The 23,532-nt window shown below is 44.8% G+C and overlaps 1 protein-coding gene across 7 annotated transcripts in view; it reads right to left on the reverse strand.

Moving 5' to 3' along the window:
* Positions 1-2,264: 2,264 nt before the first annotated feature.
* Positions 2,265-23,532, reverse strand: part of LOC309527275 (vomeronasal type-2 receptor 26-like) — a 49,577-nt gene continuing 28,309 nt past the window's right edge. For 5 of the 7 annotated variants that reach the window (XM_082213964.1, XM_082213965.1, XM_082213968.1 and 2 more), the window contains exons 4-7: positions 9,232-9,865; positions 7,817-8,044; positions 5,863-5,989; positions 2,265-3,612 (exon numbers count right to left, since the gene is read on the reverse strand). In XM_082213964.1, the coding sequence (XP_082070090.1) occupies positions 2,702-3,612; positions 5,863-5,989; positions 7,817-8,044; positions 9,232-9,865 (1,900 nt within the window). In that variant the 3' untranslated portion in view covers positions 2,265-2,701. Of the gene's footprint in view, positions 3,613-5,862; positions 5,990-7,816; positions 8,045-9,231; positions 10,027-10,934; positions 11,227-11,710; positions 11,852-12,489; positions 12,606-20,946; positions 21,010-23,532 lie in introns of those variants that run through there. The other 2 variants (XM_082213967.1, XM_082213966.1) reach the window with 2 other exon arrangements.

Consider the following 23,532-nt stretch of genomic DNA (forward strand, 5'->3'; position numbering starts at 1 on the left):
ATCTTCGTAGACAGCTGAATCGAGGCGGGTCGGGGCTGCTGATTCTTCTAGATCTGTCAGCAGCTTTCGACATGGTCGATCACGAACTTCTGGACCACCGCCTTGCCGACGTGGGGATCCAGGGCACAGTCCTTCAATGGCTGCGCTCGTTTCTCTCTGGTCGGGGACAGAGGGTGGCGCTTGGGGGGGAATTGTCATCACGCCACTCCTTGGTGTGTGGAGTGCCTCAGAGTGCGATTCTCTCCCCGATGCTTTTTAACATCTTTATGCGCCCCCTCGCCCAGCTTGTCCGGAGTTTTGGGCTGGGCTGCCATCAGTATGCCGATGACACCCAACTCTATCTGTTGATGGATGGCCATCCTGTCTCGGCCCCAGACACACTGACCAGATGTCTGGAAGCTGTGGCTGGATGGTTACATGGGAGCCGGTTGAAGTTAAATCCTTCGAAGACAGAGGTCCTCTGGCTGGGACGGGACGATATGGGATTGAGGGGGCAACTCCCATCTCTTGCAGGGGTGCAATTAGTGCCAGCACCGTCCGTTAAGAGTTTGGGTTTAATCTTCGATACCTCCCTCTCCATGGAGGCGCAGATTGCAGCTATAACAAAGGCGGCATTTTTTCATCTCCGCCAAGCTAAGCAGTTGGCTCCTTACCTCTCTCGCCCTGACCTAGCCACTGTGATCCACGCGACGGTCACCTCCAGACTGGATTATTGTAACTCGCTCTACGTGGGGCTGCCCCTGAGACTGACCCAGAAACTCCAGTGGGTGCAGAATGCCGCAGCGAGACTCCTTACGGGGTCTTCGCTGCGGGATCACATTCATCCGGTGCTATACCAGCTGCACTGGCTCCCGGTGGAGTACAGGATCAGGTTTAAGGTGCTGGTTTTAACCTTCAAAGCCCTATACGGCCTAGGACCCTCGTATCTACGGGACCGCCTCTCCTGGTATGCCCCACAGAGGAACTTACAGTCCTCAAATAAAAACATCTTGAAGGTCCCAGGCCACAGAGAGGTTAGGCTGGCCTCAACTAGAGCCAGGGCTTTTTCGGCTGCGGCTCCAACCTGGTGGAACGCTCTGTCACAAGAGACAAGGGCCCTGCAGGACTTGACATCTTTCCGCAGGGCCTGCAAGACAGAGCTGTTCCACCAGGCCTTTGGTCAGGGCGCAGCCTGACTCCCTCCTTTGGCAATCTTTACAATACTTTAGTTTATGGTTGCCATCAATTTTGATTTTAATTAATTCTTATGATGTTTTTATAATGTTGCACTATTTTAGTGTTGTTAGCCGCCCTGAGCCCGGCTTCGGCTGGGGAGGGCGGGATATAAATAAAATTTATTATTATTATTTATTATTATTATTATTATTATTATTATTATTATTATTATTATTATTAGACTTGAGCCATATTTTCATAACGTTAAAGGGCAAGAGCTAATAGGAACAGCAGCTGGCTGGGGAAAGGGGGGTTGTAAACTGAAGAGGCTTCTCTCTGAAGCTGTTTCCTTTTTACTAAGTTCCTTTTCTTCTAAAAAGCTATATATGTTAATGTATGAAATATATTGGCTTAAATGTAAGTATGCAAAGGATTTAGAAAGTAAGAAATGTTAGATTCTTATGTTAGATTCTTATTTCATTGATGGTGTGTGAGAAGGTGAACCCAAGATCTCTGTTACCATGAGCCATCTGTTTTAGCCATCTGTTTTGGAGTGAATAGGGCAATAGGGCAAAGATGATCTGGTAATTAAGGTGCCTTGTCGAGGCAAATGTAAGATATATGGCTACTTGTCTGCCATTTATGGATAGAAGGAAATATAGCTCTTTGTCTCCCATAAAAGGTAATAGGAAATGGGTGTATCTTTTATGATTGGTTCTAGCAAACAGCCAATAGGAATTTCAACCAGGCTGATTGCACAGAGGCAGCCAAAGGAGGAGCAAGGGGGCTTTGCTGAGGAAATATAAGTGCTGGCCATCAGGGCTGGAGTGGGCAGAGCTTTGGTATCCATATACCACTGTGTCTCTCATTTATTTGTCTGACAAATAAATTATTATTTTAATTTCTCTATTGCTACATTGAATATTTCATTCCAGCTAAGCGTTAACCACAAGCAGGGTGCTACACAGCCAAATATTAGTAGATCTGCCTCATCTAAATGTATACCCCCAGACAATCAGTATGTCAGCATATTTCGCAGTGAATCTGTTGAGATTTTAGTAGGCCTGAGAACACTGAAATAGGTTCAGGGTTTACCCTACCAAAGAGGGTCTAGGCTACGCCAGTTCTTCGAGCCAATGAGGAGAACAGTGTGTGGAAAAAGCACAGGTTTATTCAAGCTGCAACTCAAATTGGCCCAGTGGAATTTCTCCAAAGAGTGAACAAAAAGCATACCTTTCAAGGCACTTTCATAGCATTATTTACATGATTACTTCATGCATGATCCTTTCTACAGGGCTGCCGTCAGATGTCTTCTAAAAGTTGTATAGTTATTTATCTCCTTGACATCTGATGGGAGGGTGTTCCGCAGGATGGGTGCCACTACTGAGAAGGCATGTGGTATGGAAAAAGAACAGGGAACCTGAAAATCTTTTAGGAAGCAGGAGGTTCTGTATCTTTTTGAGAATTTTGTTTGCCTCCAATGGAAGCCAGGATTCTGGACCCTTTCCTTTCCTTAGAAAACGGTCCCTTTCTTTAGAACTAAGTATCAGATGCCATCTTTTGTTTTTGTTGAGAGGTGCTCTTTTGTATTCAGATCAGGCCTCAGTACAATAATGTAGCACTTGGGGATGAAGATGCAGCCCAGAAGCCCAGCACTGGAGGCCAAGATGGAGAAGGCCTGAACAGCTACCATGTATTTCCCCTTTGTGCTCAGGTAGGTGGGCACAAAGGACACCCAAACACTGCAGAAGACCAGCATGCTGAAGGTGATCAGCTTGGCTTCATTGAAGGCCCCAGGCAGCTTCCTGGCTAGGAAAGCCACCGTGAAGCAGATGGCAGCCAGGAACCCCATGTAGCCAAGGACAGTGTAAAACATGGCAACAGATCCTTCGTTACATTGCAGGATGATCTCCCCAGGCTGGGAGTGCTTATCAGACTCCGGGAAAGGAGGAGAGATCCCTAGCCAGATGGTGCAGATGACAAGTTGGACACTGGAACAGGAAATGACAATGGCGTTGGCAAAGGTCTTCCCCAGCCATCTCCTCACCCTGTTCTCTGGCTTTGTGGCCAGGAAGGCCAGCACCACGGTGATGGTTTTGGCCAAGAGAGAAGACACAGCAACTGAGAAGATGATGCTGAAGGCTGTTTGTCGGAGAAGGCAGGTTGTGTTCATTGGCTGACCAATGAACAGGAATGAAGATGAAAAAGAGAGTACGAGGAAGATGAGGAGGATGTAGGAGAGGTCCTGGTTGTTGGCTTTGACTATCGGAGTTTCCTTGTATTTAATGAAGATTCCTAAAACAAATACTGTGGTTATGGACAAGAATAGGGCAAAGGAAGCTAGGATGAGGCCCAAAGGTTCGGTGTAGGCAAGGAAAGTGGTGATCTTGGGGACACATTGATCTTGGTCCTTGTTTGGATGCTGATCATCTGGACATTTGGTGCAATAGCCTGCATCTGAAAGGAAGGGGAGCAAATTTTGTAGCCCTAACATAAATAAGAGAATCAGGCTTGTATCTTTAGAGATTAGCATGTCCAAATCACATTTAAAACAGAGGGAGATTAGAATCACAAAAGGTTATATTTGCTGTGGGCAAATCCCCCAAACTATCTCTCCTGCAGTGTGCATTCCAAGGCAATTAAAAAGAAAAAAAACCTAACATAATAACAATAAATTTAATACCCTGCCCACCACGGCCAGAGCCAGGTTCAGGGCGGCTAACACCAGTAAAAGCACAGTAAAAACATAATAGGGGAGAAAGAGAGGGGGGGTGAAGGAAAGGGGGGGAAAAACCAATTTAAAATACAGGTTAAAATGCAATTTAAAATGCTGCCTCATTTTAAAGTAGCTGATAAATCAAGACCATAAGGGGAGGGAAACATAAGAGTCAGACGGAGTCCAAACCAAAGGCCTGGTGGAACAGCTCTGTCTTGCAGGCCCTGCAGAAAGATGTCAAGTCCTGTAGGGCCCTAGTTTCTTGTCACAGAGCATTCCACCACGTCGGGGCCAGTTCTGAAAAGGCCCAGGCCCTAGTTGAAACCATGTAATTCATTGTGGCAGGGGTTCTCACACGTTATCTCCCTAGGGCCGATTAAAAATGGCTAGAAACTACTAAGGGCAACAGTCATGATTTAAATGCAAACTATGACATTCTTTCCACATTGCAGGAGCTTCCGTAGTTCAGCCTTTCTCAAACTCAGCATAAGCACTGGTTCTCTAGGCATTGTGATTCCACCTCCCCCCTTTGTGCAGAATATATTGATCTAATATCTCTAAACGGAGAAGCACACACACCCCTTCTCTCCTCTACGTGCCTCTTGGTGTTTTTATTAATAGCCTACCATTTTTTTTTTTGCCTTTCTCCTTTTACACTCAGTGTGCATTGCAGGGCTTTAGACTAGATGACCCTTGGGGTCCCTTCCAACCATGTTTCTACTATTCTATGTGTACTCTGCTACCTCCCCGAAGTGCCTGTTTCTCTCCACCTCTCCTCCGTGCATTCTTTGATGTGCACAGTTTCCCTCTCTGTTGTTGTTGTTTAGTCATTTAGTCGTGTCCGACTCTTCGTGACCCCATGGACCAGAGCACGCCAGGCACTCCTGTCTTCGTTTCCCTCTCTACCTTTCTCTTTTTTCTCTTACTGTTTTCCTTGTCAGCCTTTTATGGGATCTCTGCCCTATCTCAGTTCTCCCAAAGAATGCTGTTATGTACTGAGTTGAAAAGGATCCAAACTGCAGCAGTCTGATTGGTCCTAGAACAATAGGATTCAGAATGCAGCAGTCTGATTGGTCCTAGAACAATGCGGCAGTATGACTGGTCTGCAGGAGTCACCCAATCCAGCTCCGGATAGAAGTGAATCCACAACCTGATTGGCCTACAGGAGAATTCCAGGATTAGCCAATCATTAGCCTGATTAGCCTGATTGGCCTACAGGAGAATTCCGGGATTAGCCAATTAAAACAAACACGATGAATTTTAACAGGGAGAAATGTAAAGTATTGCACTTGGGCAAAAAAATGAGAGGCACAAATACTAGATGGGTGACACCTGGCTAGAGAGAAGTACATGTGAAAAGGATCTAGGAGTCTTGGTTGACCACAAACTTGACATGAGCCAACAGTGTGACGCGGCAGCTAAAAAAAGCCAATGCAATTCTGGGCTGCATCAATAGGAGTATAACATCTAGATCAAGGGAAGTAATAGTGCCACTGTATTCTGCTCTGGTCAGACCTCACCTGGAGTACTGTGTCCAGTTCTGGGCACCACAATTCAAGAAGGTCAGGTTTAGGGCTGCCACCCATCCTGCATAAAACAGGACAAGAAAGAAGATTCCACCTAAAGATTAGGAAGAACTTCCTGACAGTAAGAGCTGTTCGACAGTGGAATTTGCTGCCAAGGAGTGTGGTGGAGTCTCCTTCTTTGGAGGTCTTTAAGCAGAGGCTTGACAACCATATGTCAGGAGTGCTCTGATGGTGTTTCCTGCTTGGCAGGGGGTTGGACTCGATGGCCCTTGTGGTCTCTTCCAACTCTATGATTCTATGATTCTATGATTCTACGTGCAGCCCATTGTGTAAATAATGTATATACAGCAGATACTTTGAGGGGACTTCCATTCCCTCCTCACCACTATGAGCTGAATAAAGAGCATGAAATCCATTCTTGACTCTAAGTATATTTCAAATGCCCTCTCCCCTGGAGTCACCCACCTTCCTGGGTGGAGATTGTCCCTTCCGTACATGAAGCACAAGCATAGCAGCAAATGGGCTCTCCTTCTTGAACCACCTTGGCATATCCAGGTCGACAGCTTTTGGTACACCTGGAGCGAGGCATTGTCTAACCATAAAGTAAAGGAGCATTGAAGGGAAATTGTTAGGGTATGGAAGTGAGTCATAGGGTTTGAAATGACCCTAATGGATTCCCCTACCTCCCCCCCTCTTTTAGGTAAATATTGTTGATGCTCTAGTGCATGGCTTAGAAAGTACTTTGGCGTACATAATTTTGCTGCTCCAATTATCTCAGAGCAGAGGGCCAAGGAAAGATCATACGTCTGATACTAAGCTAGGAGAGGAAATAGTTGTTAAGAAAAGGGAATATGTCTGATTGATTGCCAAATGACTGATATACAGTGGTACCTCGGGTTAAGTACTTAATTCGTTCCAAAGGTCCGTTCTTAACCTGAAACTGTTCTTAACCTGAAGCACCACTTAGCTAATGGGGCCTCCTGCTGCTGCCACGCTGCCGGAGCACGATTTCTGTTCTCATCCTGAAGCAAAGTTCTTAACCTGAGGTACTATTTCTGGGTTAGCGGAGTCTGTAACCTGAAGCGGATGTAACCCGAGGTACCACTGTACTGCAATACAGCAAACAGTCTGCTTAATAATTATGAAGAACAATTCAATAAGGTGGAAGGTACTGTATTTCTAAATCTTAAAAGGAAGGTTTGGACAACAACTTGGATGGTAAAGATTAACAATTTGGGAGTTGCCATGACATTAATTTTCAGAGAGTTGGATAACAGCCCAGATTGGAATGGAGCCAGATGAAGCTGTGCTAGTGTACACACACACACACACACACACACACACACACACACACACACACAGTTGAAAAAGTATAGTACATAAACAAATCTGTATTCAACAGATGAAAGGTTATATGATTTCTGACATGATTGAGGATCACAGAGCCAGAGACAAAGAAGTTTGGAGTGTTAAAATCGAGATGTGGAAATATGGAAATATTGACGAGAGGCAGGACTGAGATTTGGACATGCTTCAAGGTTCAGACTATGGGAAGCCGTAAAATCAAAATTTTACAATTTGGAAGAGAATTCGACCTTTTTTATTCAGTTTTTTTATTTTTATTGGATTATGATTTTATATGTTAGTTGGATGTCTTTTACTGGAAAATTAATTAAAATGATCTAACAAAAGAAAGAAAGAAAAGGGAATATGTGGCAGTTTTATTGGCATTGGAAGGAGGGCACTGAGCCAAAGGTTGACTGGCGACTTTTGGAATCCAGTGTCCAGTTGCCACTCAGATTATGCATATATTACATTAAAGAAGCACAGCTCATACAACTCTGTATGCAATTATATAGAAATTTCCAAAGACAAAATGTAAAAACAAGTTTCCGTTTCTTTAAATATAGCTTTTACATAATGTGTGCAATACCAAAATCAGGTTCAAGTGCAATATGTGATGTCTCAAAACCAAAGTTCCATCCAAACGTTCTTTCATTCAATAAAGAGAAATGAATGTCTACAAGTGTACTTGCTGCTGAAGGATAATCCACAGGCTGGAAAAAACTGCCCACATTACCGGGAGTGTTGTTGCATTGCTCTCCATCACTCAAACCATAGTGGCAGTGATCCAGCCATGTGAAATCCCAAATGGGACAATGAGATCACTGGATGGAAATCCCTGTTTCGAATGTGTTCATCCGGTCGGTCCAGACATCGGAACTCATGCTAAAGTATGAGAACTCAGCTACATAAACTTGAAAAGGCTCTCTGCTCTTTCTATAATCCCTGAGATCAGCCCTAGACTAGTGAGAAAATCAATCGGATAGGAATAAGTTCATTTTCTGAATACACCCTTTAAGTTATTTGAGCTTAATAGATGTCACAAAGGGACAGGCACACAATTCATTCTGCCTACCTTGTTAAAATGTGAAGGCCACACAATGGCTTCTGGGTTAATGGTGAGCTTTAAATGTGAGGCTGCCTGTCTCTCTACACTCCCAACTTTCACTCTGCCACGAGACTCGTTGGGAAACATCACCCAGTTCACAATGTCATAGTCGGCTGCCAGCTCCCCATTCTCATCTGAATACAATCCGCCCCTGGAGGTGTTAAACAACTGGACGTTTCTTAAGAAATGGTGAAGCTGGGATGACAGAGAAAATACCAGCATTAAGAAAGTACTGAAGCCTATTGTATATTGCACTCTTTCCCCCTCCATTATTATTATTATTATTATTATTATTATTATTATTATTATTATTATTAAATTAATTAATTTAACATCATTATTACAAAATATAAGCAAAACATACATATATATTTCAGATAAGCACACATATATAAAAAAGAAGAAAAGAAAAAAGAAGAAAAGAAAAAAGAAGAAAATAAAGAGAGAAAAGAAAGAAAGTTGGAAGAATTTCTTCCAATTTTTTTCTACAAAATCTCAATATGAAAATATTGATAAAATTTCATTGATTGACTTCCATTGCTTACACTGCACTTCCTATATACATTTTAAGCAAGATTGTATCTGTTATTCCGTATTTTCCCCATACAATCTCACACAAATATTCTAAACAATGTTTTTAAAATCTTTCATAAATCTATTCTAAACACAACAAATACTTTACATTTAATCTTTGTCTACATAAATAATCATTTAAACATTTCCATTGCTTCTGGGTTATATTTTTTGGTTTTTGTCTTATCAAATCAGTCAACTTTGCTAATTCCAAGTATTCACATAATTTATTCAGCCATTCTTCTTTAGTTGGAACATAATTTCCTTTCCAATTATTGACCATTAACATTCTCGCTGCTGTTGTCGTGTACAAGAAAATATTAATTTTGTCATTCGGGATGTCTCCATTCAAAATTCCTAATGAATATGATTCTGCTATTTTATTATGTTTTTATTAGCTTTTTAATTTCCTCATGTATCATATTCCAATATTTCTTAATTTCCGGACATGGCCACCACATATGGTATAAGGTTCCAGTCATTCTATTACACCTCCAACACTCTAATCTCCTATGAATTGGGACCTGTGTCACATTTGGACGCATAGTGGTTGACTGCTGTTGGCTTTCCACAATCAAATCTGAGATTCATTCTTAAGTCGTTGCCCACCCACATTCTCCTTCAATATTTTGGAGATCAGCAGAGCCAGCTTCATCACGTATAAAAACTCAGTGTGAACCCTAAGGTCAAATTCTAATATCAGGTAGGGTGAAGTCATCCACTTGAATCAACACATTTGGGGCACCATTTAAGTGAAGAACAATGATTCCAGAATTAGACAGTAGGTTGCAGTTAACAAAAGGGAATACCTGCCATGGCTGCAGTCTTCCACGTCCCCAACTTTCTCCTCTACTCATCATCAGCATCTGTTTGGATCTGGATGAATATGCCGAGTTTAAGGCAAGTGCCAGAGTTTGGATGCTGCTGTAAGTAACGTAGCTGTCTTGAGACAGGGCCCTTTCAATCTCCTCTTGGGGAAGAATCTCCAGTTTCTCTTTCTCTGTGCATCTTGTCCAGCCTTTCATGGGCAGCACATTCTCTGGACATGAACAGTGAAATGACTTCTCCCAAAATTGTTGTATTTCGTCAGAGAATGGCTCATAGTGGTCACATTTTGTCCATTTTCTAGTCTTCATGGTGAAGGACAAAGAACCATGGGTGTACATGAAGAAATCAATATCGTAACTCAAATTCATGTTGATGTCTGGAAAAGCTGTTGTGATCCAGACTTTACCCCCAGCTTGTAAATTTTCAAATATTTCTTGTAGGTGGAATATTGGCACAAAATCATAAGACGAGTCCCCATAATAAAGATATACATTGACTTGTCTCCACCTGGCAGGTAGTTCATTCATTTGGTACGCTGTCATGTGTTGTATTCTTTCTGAGAAGGCAAAACAAATTCCACTGCTAGTCATCAACGGTGTCAAGGCATCCAAGAACCTTTCTCCATTGTCATTGTCTGGAGCAAAGATTCCAATCCATGTCCATCCAAACTGCAGGAGAAGTTGGATAACCCCCCTGTACTGGATTTCTTCCTTTGGGATCATCCGGTAGACAAAAGGGAACTGAGTTTTATCATCAAGAGCAAAGCCGTAACTGACCTAGTGAGGAAAGAAAGGATACCAGGTATCTGTTCATAAGAAACAAAAACCTAAAAGAGCTCAACCTGTCAGCTGAGGATGAGTAATTGATAACCTTTCACTTCAACAACAGATCAAGTGGAAGTATCTTTGAGGACACCACTATGAGGGCTGAACCTCTTCCATACCTTCACTGAGCCCAGTGTAAATGGTGGTTTTAAGCCTATATATTGTTCTTCTTCAGCACACTAGGTTGTGTGTGTGTGTGTGTGTGTGTCCAGAGAGAAGGGGGGAAAGTGTTTTGAATACTTAGGAGAAACATCACTTTCATGAGACGGTATTGAATATAATTGAAAATCTGCTAAACTAAGGCATAGACTTGTGGATGGATAGAGACTTTGTGCCGGTGTTTCAAGTGGTGTTGATTACCATTCAGAATCAAGTAGGAGTATTATAAAACATGTAACTTTATTTATACAAGCTTTATTTCAACTCCTAACTCTCTCTGACCCTCCTGGTCTGTCTATATATACTTTTTGTGTTGAGTAACTTCCTGGTTGTGCCTGGTTGTGTCAAGGCACAGTCTGACCCCCTCTCTCCTTCTGTAATCCTCATAGAACTCTAGCCCAATGGTTAGGGTTAGGTCATTAATTTGATTCTGAATTGATTTTAGAATGTATTTTAATTAATTGACTGTGATGTGATGTAAATTGTGCTATTTTTACTGTTGTTAGCTGCTCTGAGCCCGGCTTTGTTATCTCTGGGCTTCTCTCTTCGTCTGCTGTCCTCACCCTCTTACTTAGATCCACATATGGTTATGCAGGGTGGACAAGATACAGACAATTCCATCAAGAAATAAAAGTGGGAGGCATTGAAAGAAACCATCCACTATTATGGAATCTCCAATAGGTGGTCATCCAAGTCCATACCTGTGGGATTTTGTAAATGCCTGCCATGCTTGAAATCTGGATGGAGATGTCAGATTCAGCCCTTTCAATGACAGTCAATGCATTCTTCCTTGTTCCACAGAAATAGTTTGGAATACTCTTTTCTCCAGTAGAACGCAGGTTTAGCATGGCAGCGGAAACCAGTCTGCCATCAAAATAGGTGTCAAAGAGGTTGTATCCGAGGGTGATGTTGGGTAAGAGATTGGGCTCCTGATTGATTTCATGAATGGCAAATAAGAAGGACAGGACATGCCAGTATCTTGTAGGAGACGTTCTGCAAATAAGCAAGCAAGCAAACAAACAGTTACGACAACCTCCCATTTTTCTCTCAGTGAAAACAAGATGCCACGTTCTTTCTTTAATAAAGGGAGAGTATAATGGAATATATGCTGTTTTGCTTTATTAGAGAAGCGAAGAAAGCAAGTACAAGAATTAGGACATGATAATAAGGAGGCTGACATTGCAGGACATTGTGGAAGGACGTGTGGATCCAGAATTGGCCTCCACAGTCACTTATGGACTCATTGTTAAAATCGTGTTTATGGAAGACAATCTTACTCGGCTACGAGTGATTGCCAAAGAATAATAATAATATAAAACCTTTCAAAATTAACCTTTATATCATTGCAATTTATACGTTATCCGGTTCTAATTACACTCATTACAAAATATCTCAAAAAATTAAATTAATATAGAAAGATAGAAAATTTCTCATTACAAGCCTTCAGACAACCTTGCTAGTGATGTTAATTGCTTACAATGATCTTTCAGATATCGTATAAATTTACTCCAGTCCTTTAGAAATACTTGATCGTGCTGGTTTCAGATTTTTCCTGTCAGCTTCGTCAGTTCTGAAAAGTCCATCATCTTCATCTGCCACTCTTCATCCATTGGTACTTCTTGTTTCCATTTTTGGGATAAAAGAATTATTGCTGCAGTTGTTGCATGCATAAACGGTCTTTTATCTTCCCTTGGTATCTCGTCACCCACTATGCCCAATAGAAAGGCTTCTGTTTTTTTAACAAAAGTATTTTTAAACATTTTATATAAGTCATTATATACCATTTCCCAGCACGATCAAGTATTTCTAAAGGACTGGAGTAAATTTATACGATATCTGAAAGATCATTGTAAGCAATTAACATCACTAGCAAGGTTGTCCCTGCTCCTGCCAACCCAGCAGTTTGAAAGCACGTCAAGTGCAAGTAGATAAATAGGTACTGCTCCAGCGGGAAGGCAAACGGCGTTTCCGTGTGCTGCTCTGGTTTGCCAGAAGCGGCTTAGTCATGCTGGCCACATGACCCAGAAGCTGTACGCCTGCTCCCTCGGCCAATAAAGTGAGATGAGCACCGCAACCCCAGAGTCGGCCACAACTGGACCTAATGGTCAGGGATCCCTTTACCTATCAAGAAACTGGTCTGGCTGCCTAACACCTTTTCCCCAACTCACACCAATATAGTCTGTCACCCCCTGTTAGCTGAGGTCAGTCACAATGCAGGTGGGGCAGAATTAACCCCTTCAGCATGTAGTTACTTACTCAAGAATCCCAATGAAAGGTGGCTGGGAGAAGGCATAGGGTTCCAATACAGCAAGTTTTGGAGAGATGACTCCACTCACAAGGTAGTTTCCTAACCTATAATAATTCACTGGTTCCTGTAAATACAAGGAGAGATTGAACGAGCATTTTGCCTTCTGCATCCCCCAGACTGCCTGGCACAGGAGCAGTGACATCATTCTAGCAGCACCAGAGAGAGTCACCGCCATTCAGACCAGCCATGAATTCAGATTTAAAGGCAGTGAAGGAAACTGGCATAGACCCAGCCTGCCCAAAATCTCACCTCAGGCTTATTAATAAACAAAATCTATTTATAATTTTGAGGAGGATTTATGTTACTTTGCTATCCATGTGATAAGCTGCATAATACGACCCTTGATGGTGATGTTTAGATTACTGAGCTCTGGAGAAATTCCTTGGAGTTTTGGTTTCAGGAGAAGAATAGATCACTGTAATTTCCATAATTATATGAGAAATAAAGTTTACCACTGCAACTCCCGGGTCTGTCTGTGTGGTTCACTGAACAGGAAAAACATGTTTGCAAGAAATCGCTAACGTCGTTTCAGAGTTTGGGCCAGCGACGGGTTGTGTGACTGAACTTTGCAAACTTTGAAATGAGGAAACAGTTGCAGAAGAGGCAAGATTGAAATGGTCTTACTTTTAGGCTATATATGAACAGGGAAGGGGGATTCATCCCTCTCCTGCTACCCTGCCCGGCCACTATGCAGAAACACTTCTCATGTCTGTTGGGTAGCCCCATTTCACTGTCCTGCCTGTCAGCATAAGACCAGCTTTTTCTTGTGGGATGATGAGCGTATTGGTTGGAAGCCTGGCCAACTGTGTGCAGGCCTTACTGGTGTTTATTGTAGCTACTTCTTCAGCAATCACTCATAGCCAAGTAAGATTGTCTTCTATGTGTCCGTAAGTGACGGTGGAGGCCAATCAAGTTCCCCAATGAAACATACAGCTTCTATAATTAAGTAACCCAAGAAAGAGAAACCTGAGGAACAAAGGCAAGGCTTGTACCAACTCACAAATGGTGTCTAAAAGGGGAAAGCGTGTTCTCCCTAACAGAGAGCACGTGTTGCGGTTGGGGAACAGGCCGCCCAGCCACGACTAGGCAAATTAATCTGCAACCCTGGCCTTTAGGGTTAATCGGGTTGCTGGGGAAATATGATTGTTACCAATTTGGAGGAGGAGTCAGAAGTTATAAATAGAAGGGCCAGACGTAGGGACGTCCTCTTGGCCGTTTTGCATCGGATCACATGGAGCACTTGGACAATCTTCTCATTGTCTGGTTACATTTCTTTATTTTTTATTTCCCCTTTCTTTTAATCCTCTCTAGTCCCTTAAATAATTTAATTCCCCCTTTATTTCCCCTTTCTTTTTAATCCTCTCTAGTCCCTTAAATAATTTAATTCCCCCCTTTTCCTGTTCGATTTCCCACCCCACCCCTTACCCTGCCCTGTGGGAAGATTCTCCCTGTATCTGTGGCTTGCCTTTCCCAATAGGGAGAGAGCCCCCCGTTAGGGGCTTTCTTTCGCAAAAAGGTTTCCCCCATTTCTCTTGTTGAAATTGTGGGGCTAGTCAGGGCTGTTCCCAGCTTAGCTGGTATCACTTTCGTTTATAGTATCCCCGAAGGTTGGCTTTATGGCTCTCTGTGCCTCCAAGGACTATGAGCACTCTGTATATGCTCTTGAACTATGCTGTTTCTGAACAAGTTTATTTTCCTTAAGCGGCCCATTTGTGATAAAAGAACTCTGGGTTTCTTGAAGGGGTGCTTCCCTCAAAAAGGGCAAGCAGGGGTACCTGGACAAGCTGGGGGCTACCTCAACTCTGCTATTTCACTGGAAACATTTATGCCTGGCCTAGCAGGTGATCCTAGGGCTTTGCCCTAGAATTCGATGGCCTGGAAGTGTTTCCGGCCTGAATAGTGTCCCCATGTGGTCCATGAAGCATTGGTTTCACTGGGTCAGCGGATAGTGCCGGTAATGCCTAGGTTGCAGGATTGGTCCCTGTATGGGACAGCTGCATGCTCCCCCATTGCTCTACCTGGACACTTAGGTCCTTTTGGTGGTTACCTCACTGCAAGGGATGTAACGGGCGCCACGTTTGCAATATGCAACTGGGAGAAAGCACCTTGCGTGCCCGCATTGCAGTTTATGTTGCAGAGCACGGGCTGCAATTGCATTGCATTGCTAGGAGATTTGCAGTTGCATTGCACCGAGCGTGTGCATTGCATGGAGGGTGTGTGTGCATTGCACGGAGTGTGTAGTTGCATTGCATGGAGTGTGTTGTTGCATTGCACAGAGTGTGTGTTTTTTGCATTGCACGGAGTGTGTGTGCATTGCACGGAGTATAGTTGCATTGAACGGAGGGTGTGTGCAGTGCACGGAGTGTGTAGTTACATTGCATGGAGTGTAGTTGCATTGCATGAAGGGTGTGTGCATTGCAGGGAGTGTGTTTTGCATTGCACGGAGTGTGTAGTTGCATTGAACGGAGTGTGTAGTTGCATTGCACGGAGGGTTTGTGTGTGCATTGCACGGAGTGTGTAGTTGCACTGCACAGAGCGTGTTTTTTGCATTGCACGGAGTGTGTAGTTGCATTGCATGGAGAGTGTGTGCACTGCACGGAGTGTGTTTTTTGCATTGCACAGAGTGTGTGTCTGAAAAGGAAGCTGGCTCGGCGGCAGCTTGGTTGGGACTTCTTTAGGGGTTCTGGCCAGCGTCGGCCCTGTAAATTTACATATCATGATGGCAGCACAAGATGCCCCCTGCCCAAGCGGGGGCTGGAAGCTGGCAAGCAATAGCTCAATACCTTTTGCCCATATTCCCATTTTATTTAGGGATCCAGTTGGATATCGTTGCTAAAACATACCACTTGCCTATGGAGAAGCTGTCTGCCTTGAAGGAAGTTATTTTGTAATACTTCCTCTGTAGCAAGTGATGCTTCACCAGATCCGATCTTGCTGGGTCACTTAACTAATCTTCCCACTAGGCCAGGCTGCCTAGATTTCACCCCTCCCATATCCAAGAATCTCCTGAGGAGTCTGCTGATTCTCCAGAAAGGAGGAGGCGTGTTCTGGTCTCTACTTATTCTGCTCCAGCACCAAAATCAGTCAGTCAGTCAGTGTCAGAGAGAGAGAGAGAGAGACTGAGTGTTAGAGATCATGTGTAGAGATAAGGTTGCTGCTAAGGGCAGCTGCAGACACTCAGTGCAGTGCAGCATTTATTTATGCTTAGACCTATTAAGCTCTGTATATAGTTTGTATAGTTGTAGATAAAAAAAGAAGATATTCTACAGAGCTGCTCTCCGAGTTGTTTATATGCTCTGCTGTACTCTGCTGTGCGACGACTGTCTTCTTGTGGGAGTGAATCCGGTGCTCACAACTCTAAGCTGTGAGTCCACAGCACTTTGACCTGTTCCTGTGCAGAAGGTGGTCTCTGGAAGTGCTACCCAGCTCGCCTAGCCCAGTTGGGGCTGAAGTGGATGAGTCCAGTTGGTGGCACTGGCTCAAGGGCGATGCTGACAGAGGTCCCCTTACCTTTGTGTATGCCTACCAAGTGTGGTGAAGGCAGATATCAGGCGATGGTAGCAATTCCTGAATGTATGCCATGGCAGGATACCTTGAACCCGCACAGGGATTTTCAGGTTCATGCTGGTGCTGCTGGATCTTTGCCCTTTGGTTTTTATTTCAAGGGCTGCTGGTGTGCAAAGCTATGGCCTCAAGCCAGGTGTGGTGAGGCAATCATGTGACATAACTTTTCTTGAGTTTTCCCCATTGTAGTAGCAGTTCACATGTGGCCCGAGGAGTTCAGTGACCATCGGATCTGCTTTTGGTCTGATAACCAGGTAGTGGTGAGGTCTTGGCTAAACAGTCCTCACACTCTAGCACAGTCTCCGCCCCTCCACTCATGCTTTCAAGCTGCGCCACTTAAGGTTTAATATTGTGCTTTCTACGCTCCAAATTACACTGAAACACTATCCGATTTTCAGATGAAGCGCTTCAGATCCTGGGCTCCAGACTCAGCTATTGCCAGACTTTTCCAGACCACCTGTGGCATTTTGACAACAATTAGTAATTACAGAGAGCGGCAGTTTCCATTTCCCCTTTTGCTTTTACCTCTTATGGGAAGGCCTGGATGGATTTCTTAGCCTTAAGCTGGCAGTTCTCGGCCATTCAGAAGAATTGGCCCCCATCCTCTGAGCAGATCCTGCAGTATTTGGTCCACCTGCTGCAGATTGGGCATGCGGTTATAACTATCCGAATTCAGTCCGCTGCAATGTCTGTTACATTGAAGCTTTATTTTTCAGAGACACTTGTATAAAGTTTGCAGTGCGCAGGGCCTTGGAAGGTTGGAACCTCCAACCTCATAGGACAGTGGACGGGAAGTCGGTCAATTTTTACCTATGCAGTATCTGCAACAAGTTAAAACTTGTCTGCTGGTTAAAGATCAAGGTGAGACTCCTTTCAGCAGTCCATTGCATTTTCGCACTGAGGGTTGGGAAAATGGTTGTTGGAGCCAGCACGGGGCTGAGAGTCTGGAGGCTTATTGCTTCTGGACTTTTCCTTATCCTTTGGAGCTTGTCATTAGAGTTGGTAACTCTAAAACAGACTTAGTGGACAGGAGTGCCACAATCAGGCTTCCCGCCACAGGTGAGGAGGGCCCTTGCCCGGATAACAGAATATTTGGCTTTTTATTCCCTGGGGGCTTGCCCGCTCCTAGTGCATTAAAATGGGTTCCCGTTAGCCAGGCATCAATGTGCTTACGTCGTGCACCAGTTATTACAGCCTGCGGCTTGCTTACCGCTGAACACTCCTCATTCCTTCCGAATAGGGCTGCTGCAACGGCTGCACACTGGGGGCCTGTCAGTAGACAGGATTGTGAATACGGGTCATTGGAAGTCTGACGCTGACAAGGGTTATATCAGGAAGTGTCACAATGATGTCTGTGCTGATGCTTGTCTGTTATTTCCTTTTTTCATAGGAGCAGCTGTGCAGATTTGGGCCACAGCATTGTACACTAGGCTGGCAAGCATGTTGACGAGTTTGGACTGGGGCGCCATCTCAGTCTTCCTGCCCATGTGAACATATACAGGATGTCTAGATGGGGAATGCTTTGGGAGGAGATCCTTCCTTTGGTGCGGTCGAGTGTGACCTGTGCAGGTCCTCCCGCAGTGCTGGTGGTACAGCTGGGCGAGAATGTTTGCGGTCTTCCTCCAGCATAAGTTTGCATTCCTGCATGCAAGAGGGCTTGGATTGAGTTGATGGCAGCTCTCCCTGGACTCAAAATAATTTAAGGCATTGGTTCAAGGTGGTCTGGAGGGGGGGTTGGAGCACCTGTCCCCTCCAATGCGCAAAGATGTTTCATTAAGGGAATCCAAGGATTCGCCATGCTTTTGTTGACCCCTTTTGAGGGGTAGGGCCATGCAAGAGTCCCTGGGAGCATTTGGGGTGAGCTTGAGTCTGATCCTGGTTCATTGCTCCCCCATGCTGTTTACTGGAACTGACGATATGGTGGGGCCCAGTCGTCAGTGCTGCCCTGCTGAGGTCAGGTGCAGTTAGTTGGGACCCAATGCCTAGACAAACTACCACCGAGCAGGCCAGAAAGCATGTTAATAAGGCGGTGGATAATAGAATAAAATAAAGAAAATAAATAAAGTTAATAAAATAACAAATAAAATAAAATAGGACCTTGCTTTAGGTGGTTCTGTAATATTGCACCCTCCTAATTTTCTTCAAGGCTGTTGCCCTCTTTAGGGCAGATGGGGTGCATCTGTCCCCTATGGGGAACGACACCTGGCGGGATGCGATTGCCTTGGGATTCATTGCTCCCCCACAATGTTTGCTGGTACTGACGATATGGTGGGGCCCAGTCGTCAGTGCTGCCCTGCTGAGGTCAGGTGCAGCTAGTCGGGAACCAATGCCTAGACAAACTACCACCAAGAAGGCCGGAAAGCATGTTAATAAGGCGGTGGAAATAAAATACAGGTCGTTGGAAATCGAATGATTTCAAAGGTTATGTTCATTAACATTATTGGTGTCTTACAATTTTTGCTTGTTTTATCTTAGGTTTAGCAGCTGTCCGCATCTGGATGGTGGGGCACAGCATCATGCATTGGGCTGGCATCAGTGCACGGCAGTCCGGATTGGGACTGGGTCTCGGCCTTCCTCCATGTGCAGTTGCCTTGGCTGTCTAGACGGGGAATGCGCCGGCCAGAATTCCTGCCGCTCATTCGGAGGCAGGTGCTGCTGGAAGGGCCGCCCACTGCTGTTGGGGTGCAGCTGGGTGAGAATGACCTGTGTGGCCATGGACTGTTTTTCGCTACGTGCTGCGATTTTGGGTGACCTGGAGACGCTGCGGGCAATGGTGCCAACAGCAAAAAAATTTCTGGTCAAAGCTTTTGCAACGACGCATTTGGAGGGGCAGTCGTTGCCCAGCTGCCACTGAAAGGGCCAGAAAACTCATCAATTCTGCTGTTTCAAAAAAGATTTTTGAGCTGGGTGGAGATGTGATTTCCCACCCCGAGATTCTTTTTGAGAGGCCATCCTTTTTCCGAGCTGATGGCGTGCACCTTTCTGCTTCAGGGAATGAGGCTTGGATTGGTGCGGTGGTGGCCAAGCTGAGGTCTTGGTTTAATACAGCTGGGAGAGAACGACCTGGTGGCTATGGGCCGTTCTTCACTGCGTGCTGCAATTTGGACGGACTTGGGGACATTGCGGGCAATGGTGCCTACAGCAATGATATTTTGGTCTCAGCTTTTGCAACGATGTGTCTGGAGGGGCAGTCATTGCCCAGTCGCCACAGAAAGGGCCAGAAAGCGCATCAATTCTGCTGTGACACACCGGATTGCTGAGCTGGGTGGAGATGTGATTTCTCACCCTGCGATTCTTTTTAAGATGCCATCCTTTTTCCGAGATGATGGCGTGCACCTTTCTGCTTCAGGGAATGAGGCTTGGTTAGGTGCGGTGGCTGCCAAGCTGAGGTCTTGGTTGGGGCTGTGAGTGGTTTGGCGGTGAGCTGGAGGCTCCATGGCGGTTAGGCATTGGTTAATTGGTGCTTGGAGGGGTAAGTGCCTACCCCTCCAAATGATGCGGAAAGGGAATTCCGTTAAAGGAATCCAGGGGCTTGCCATTCTTTCGTCCTGTCCGTGGAGCCGGGCTTGGGCCGTGCAAGCCCCACCGGAACATGAGGGTGAGAAGTGTTGGATTGATTCCCAGCCTCATTTCTCACCCAATACTTGTTTCCCACGCTGGCTTCCGGTGGAGTCCGGAAGTGCCAGCTCTGTCCTGTGGGGGCAAGGACAGATAGTCACCAATGCCTAAGCAACCACTCACATTTTTTGTATTTGAATAAAGTTGTGGCCAAAATTATGCCAAAAACCTTAAACAAAATTGATGTGTGAAGTGTGTAATTATTTGGGGGGTGGCACTGTGGAACTCAACACGCAAATTATCATGTCTGAAGGAGGAAGATGATTTCCTTCAACTGTTTCCTTTTCAAATCCCTTCCCCCACTATTTCTGTCCAGTTTCTCCCTCTTCTGTCAAGGAAAAGCGTGCATCTTTCTTGTGAGCTGGCTGACCTCACCCCATTCCTTTAATCAATGGCAGAGGCCCACATCCTGAGAGAGCAGCTAGCCAATACATAAGTCGAGAGTGTGTGTGTGGGGATCCCCTCCCTCCCTCCAAACTTGGAGGTCCAAGCGTGTCAGAGAACAAAGGAGACGAGTGGGGTGGGGAGGGACTTCCCGTTGGCATGCTTCTTGCTGTGGAAGTGAGGAGGAGTCAGAGTAAGCAACTGATATCCTTACGGAGGATTGCCTGTTTGTGCTTGCAACATAATGCTGTAATAAAAGGAAAATAAATCTACCAAATGTTCATTAATTCTTATCGGTGAGCTACCAGAAGGAAAAGGGGAACTCCCGTACTTGACAACAGACCTCATTTCAGACCTCTTCCAACTGGATTCTCTTTATTTATTCCTCACTTCGCCCCTACTTTTCTGGCTATATCCATCCTCCCTCCCCTTTAATTTATCCTGTGTTGCGTTCCAAAAGCAAGGAAGGATTGCACCCTGATTAATAAAATACACACGAGGCTTGACCAGCAAGACTGTGGGAGGAGTACCAATAATAATCTCTCCACCCCTTGGCCCAGGTTGTTTTATTCACAAAAGAACTTTTTACACAGTGTTCGTAAGAACCAATCAGATGTCCTTTGAACATTTCAAAAAAACCCACATGGGACAAAGTCAGATCAGAAGAAATCCTTTTAACTACAAAGAAATTATTTCCTACTTGAGCATGCATACGTGGTTAAGCTAAATAAACAGGAACCAAGGAGGAATGCATTTACCATCTCCGTGTAAACTGTGTTTCTGGCCCTTAAGATCTATCTAAAGATTAACAAAACTAACAAAAGCTAAATCAAAGCTACCTTCTATCTTTATGGCTCAGGATGCCTGGTGAACAACTGGCCTGTGTTTAGAATGCTTATACGGCATCAATAGGAGTATAGCATCTAGATCAAGGGAAGTAATAGTGCCACTGTATTCTGCTCTGGTCAGACCTCACCTGGAGTACTGTGTCCAGTTCTGGGCACCACAGTTCAAGGAGGACACGGACAAACTGGAACGTGTCCAGAGGAGGGCAACCAAAATGGTCAAAGGCCTGGAAACGATGCCTTATGAGGAACGGCTAAGGGAGCTGGGCATGTTTAGAGGAGGTTAAGGGGTGATATGATAGCCATGTTCAAATATATAAAAGGATGTCATATAGAGGAGGGAGAAAGGTTGTTTTCTGCTGCTCCAGAGAAGCGGACACGGAGCAATGGATCCAAACTACAAGAAAGAAGATTCCACCTAAAGATTAGGAAGAACTTCCTGACAGCAAGAGCTGTTCGACAGTGGAATTTGCTGCCAAGGAGTGTGGTGGAGTCTCCTCCTTTGGAGGTCTTTAAGCAGAGGCTTGACAACCATATGTCAGGAGTGCTCTGATGGTGTTTCCTGCTTGGCAGGGGGTTGGACTCGGCCCTTGTGGTCTCTTCCAACTCTATGATTCTATGATTCTAAGCTCATCATTATGCCATAATGTATGATGTCACAAGCAGCATAAGCTCTGCTCATGTTCTCAGAAATAAAAGCTGCCACTTTTCTTGCTGGCAGAGTTCTTGTGCGGCTAGTGAGTGCCTCAGAGGCATCCTTACTCGCAGGCAATCATCTTTAGATTTGCATGCTATGAAAAGGTTCCTCAGGAGAACTGCTCTCTGTCAGTCAGCCACTAAAACTACAGGAGGCTAACAAGAAAGAAAGAAAACAAAGGAGCACAGCAGACCACAGATTATATATCCATTGACGGCCTTGTGGTCAATTTGGCATTTCTGCACCACCAGGTTGTATTTTGAACTTGGCAGAGAATGCAAAGAGCACAACTGCATCCCATTTGAAACTTGAGATAAGGGTCATGATTCCTGACCGGCTCTCTCCTCTCCTATTTCTGTCCTATAGATTCTCTCCTGTGCCTGTCTGATTTGACCAGTTTGCCTGCCTTTTCACCATCATTAACTGCCATGCTACTGGATTATAAGGCAGGGTAGGGTTATGTGGGACTAAGTGGTTAGGGGACAATGAAAGACAATAGTTTGTGATGAATGTTAATGTCCAGTTTTACTGTTTCCCCATCATGACTCCCAGGCTAGCTGCTTGGAGAAATCAGAGACACAGAGAGCTTCTGCTAGCTCTTTTATTTAAATCATCAGGACACACATAGAGACTATGGATTATGCTCTCTTAAGTCTCGAGACATTGCTCAGAGTACCTGCTCCACCCCTCTTGTGGGACTTCCTAGCTTCCAAAACCCTCCTTACTGTCTACGGTGGCTAGCAATGGAATATTTCTGTCTCTGTTTAGCCTTCTGCTCTAAGATATGAAGGAATCGCCTGGTCTGTGGAGAAATAGGAGGTTCCACCAGGCTTTCAAGTGATGTAGTGTCCACTGTTTCTCTGACTTCTGAGTCCTGTCCCTGTTCAGAACTAGAGCATCTGCTGGTTCCTCATCTCCCATTATTTCTCAGCTCTTTGTTTCTTCTGGGATGTGTCCTGTTTGTCACCACCACCAATCTGGGTCCATTGTATCCCCATTTTCCTCCTGCTTGGAGGCTTCTTGAGGTGGAAGTCTCCACCACTACTCCTCATCTGCCCAGTCCCTGACACCCCTGAAATTCCCACAGAAACATGCAGAACTTTCTCCTCTGGCATTTAAGTCAATCCAGTTTAGTCAACTGAACCTCAGGATTTTCCCTCCAAAATGTATCCTCAGAGCATGGGCATCCTTCTTCTGGACTGGTTCTTTCTCCTCTCAGCTGCTCTCCATTCGGCTTATCTCACCCATTTGTTATTATTTTATTTAAAATATTTCTCACCCTCCATTTCCAGCGCCCGAGTCTTCAAAGAAAGAACTCTGCACTAACAAAACAGTAGAAGAAGAGAAGGCCATGTCCCCTGCAGAAGGTACTTTGACTGCAGGAATGTAGAAATGGAGCCCTCAGAAAAATTGAACGAAGGTGCTTCCTCCCCAGCAACTAGTCCAGGCAGAAGACATGAGAGGGATCCGGAGAGGGAAGAGAAAGTATTTAGAAATGTCAGTTGGCCTCTCTTGTCTTGGCACAGAAGACTAGGATAAATTTGCACAGGACCTAGAAAGTGGGGATAATTTTCTTAGGAACATAGGAAGCTGCCGTGTACTGTTGAATCATTAGTCCATCTAGGTCTATTGTGTCTACACAGGGGGACAGGGGTTCTTTTCAGCCAGGGGACATTCACCCAGCCCACCCTGAAATGTCAAGGATTCAACCTGGACCCACTGTTCAACCACTGAGCTACAGCCCTTCCCTGTTGGAAGGGATTGTTGAGAATTCCATTCCTCCCGTGCTGCAGATGTGTGAGATTGTTACATGTCACATGTCTGTTTACATTCCAGCACTGATTATTGGAGTCTTGTGAGCGGAAATTGAGAAACGCTGTTCA

This window comes from Podarcis vaucheri, assembly GCF_965113315.1.
Source record: "Podarcis vaucheri genome assembly, chromosome: 2".
Taxonomy (NCBI): domain Eukaryota; kingdom Metazoa; phylum Chordata; class Lepidosauria; order Squamata; family Lacertidae; genus Podarcis; species Podarcis vaucheri.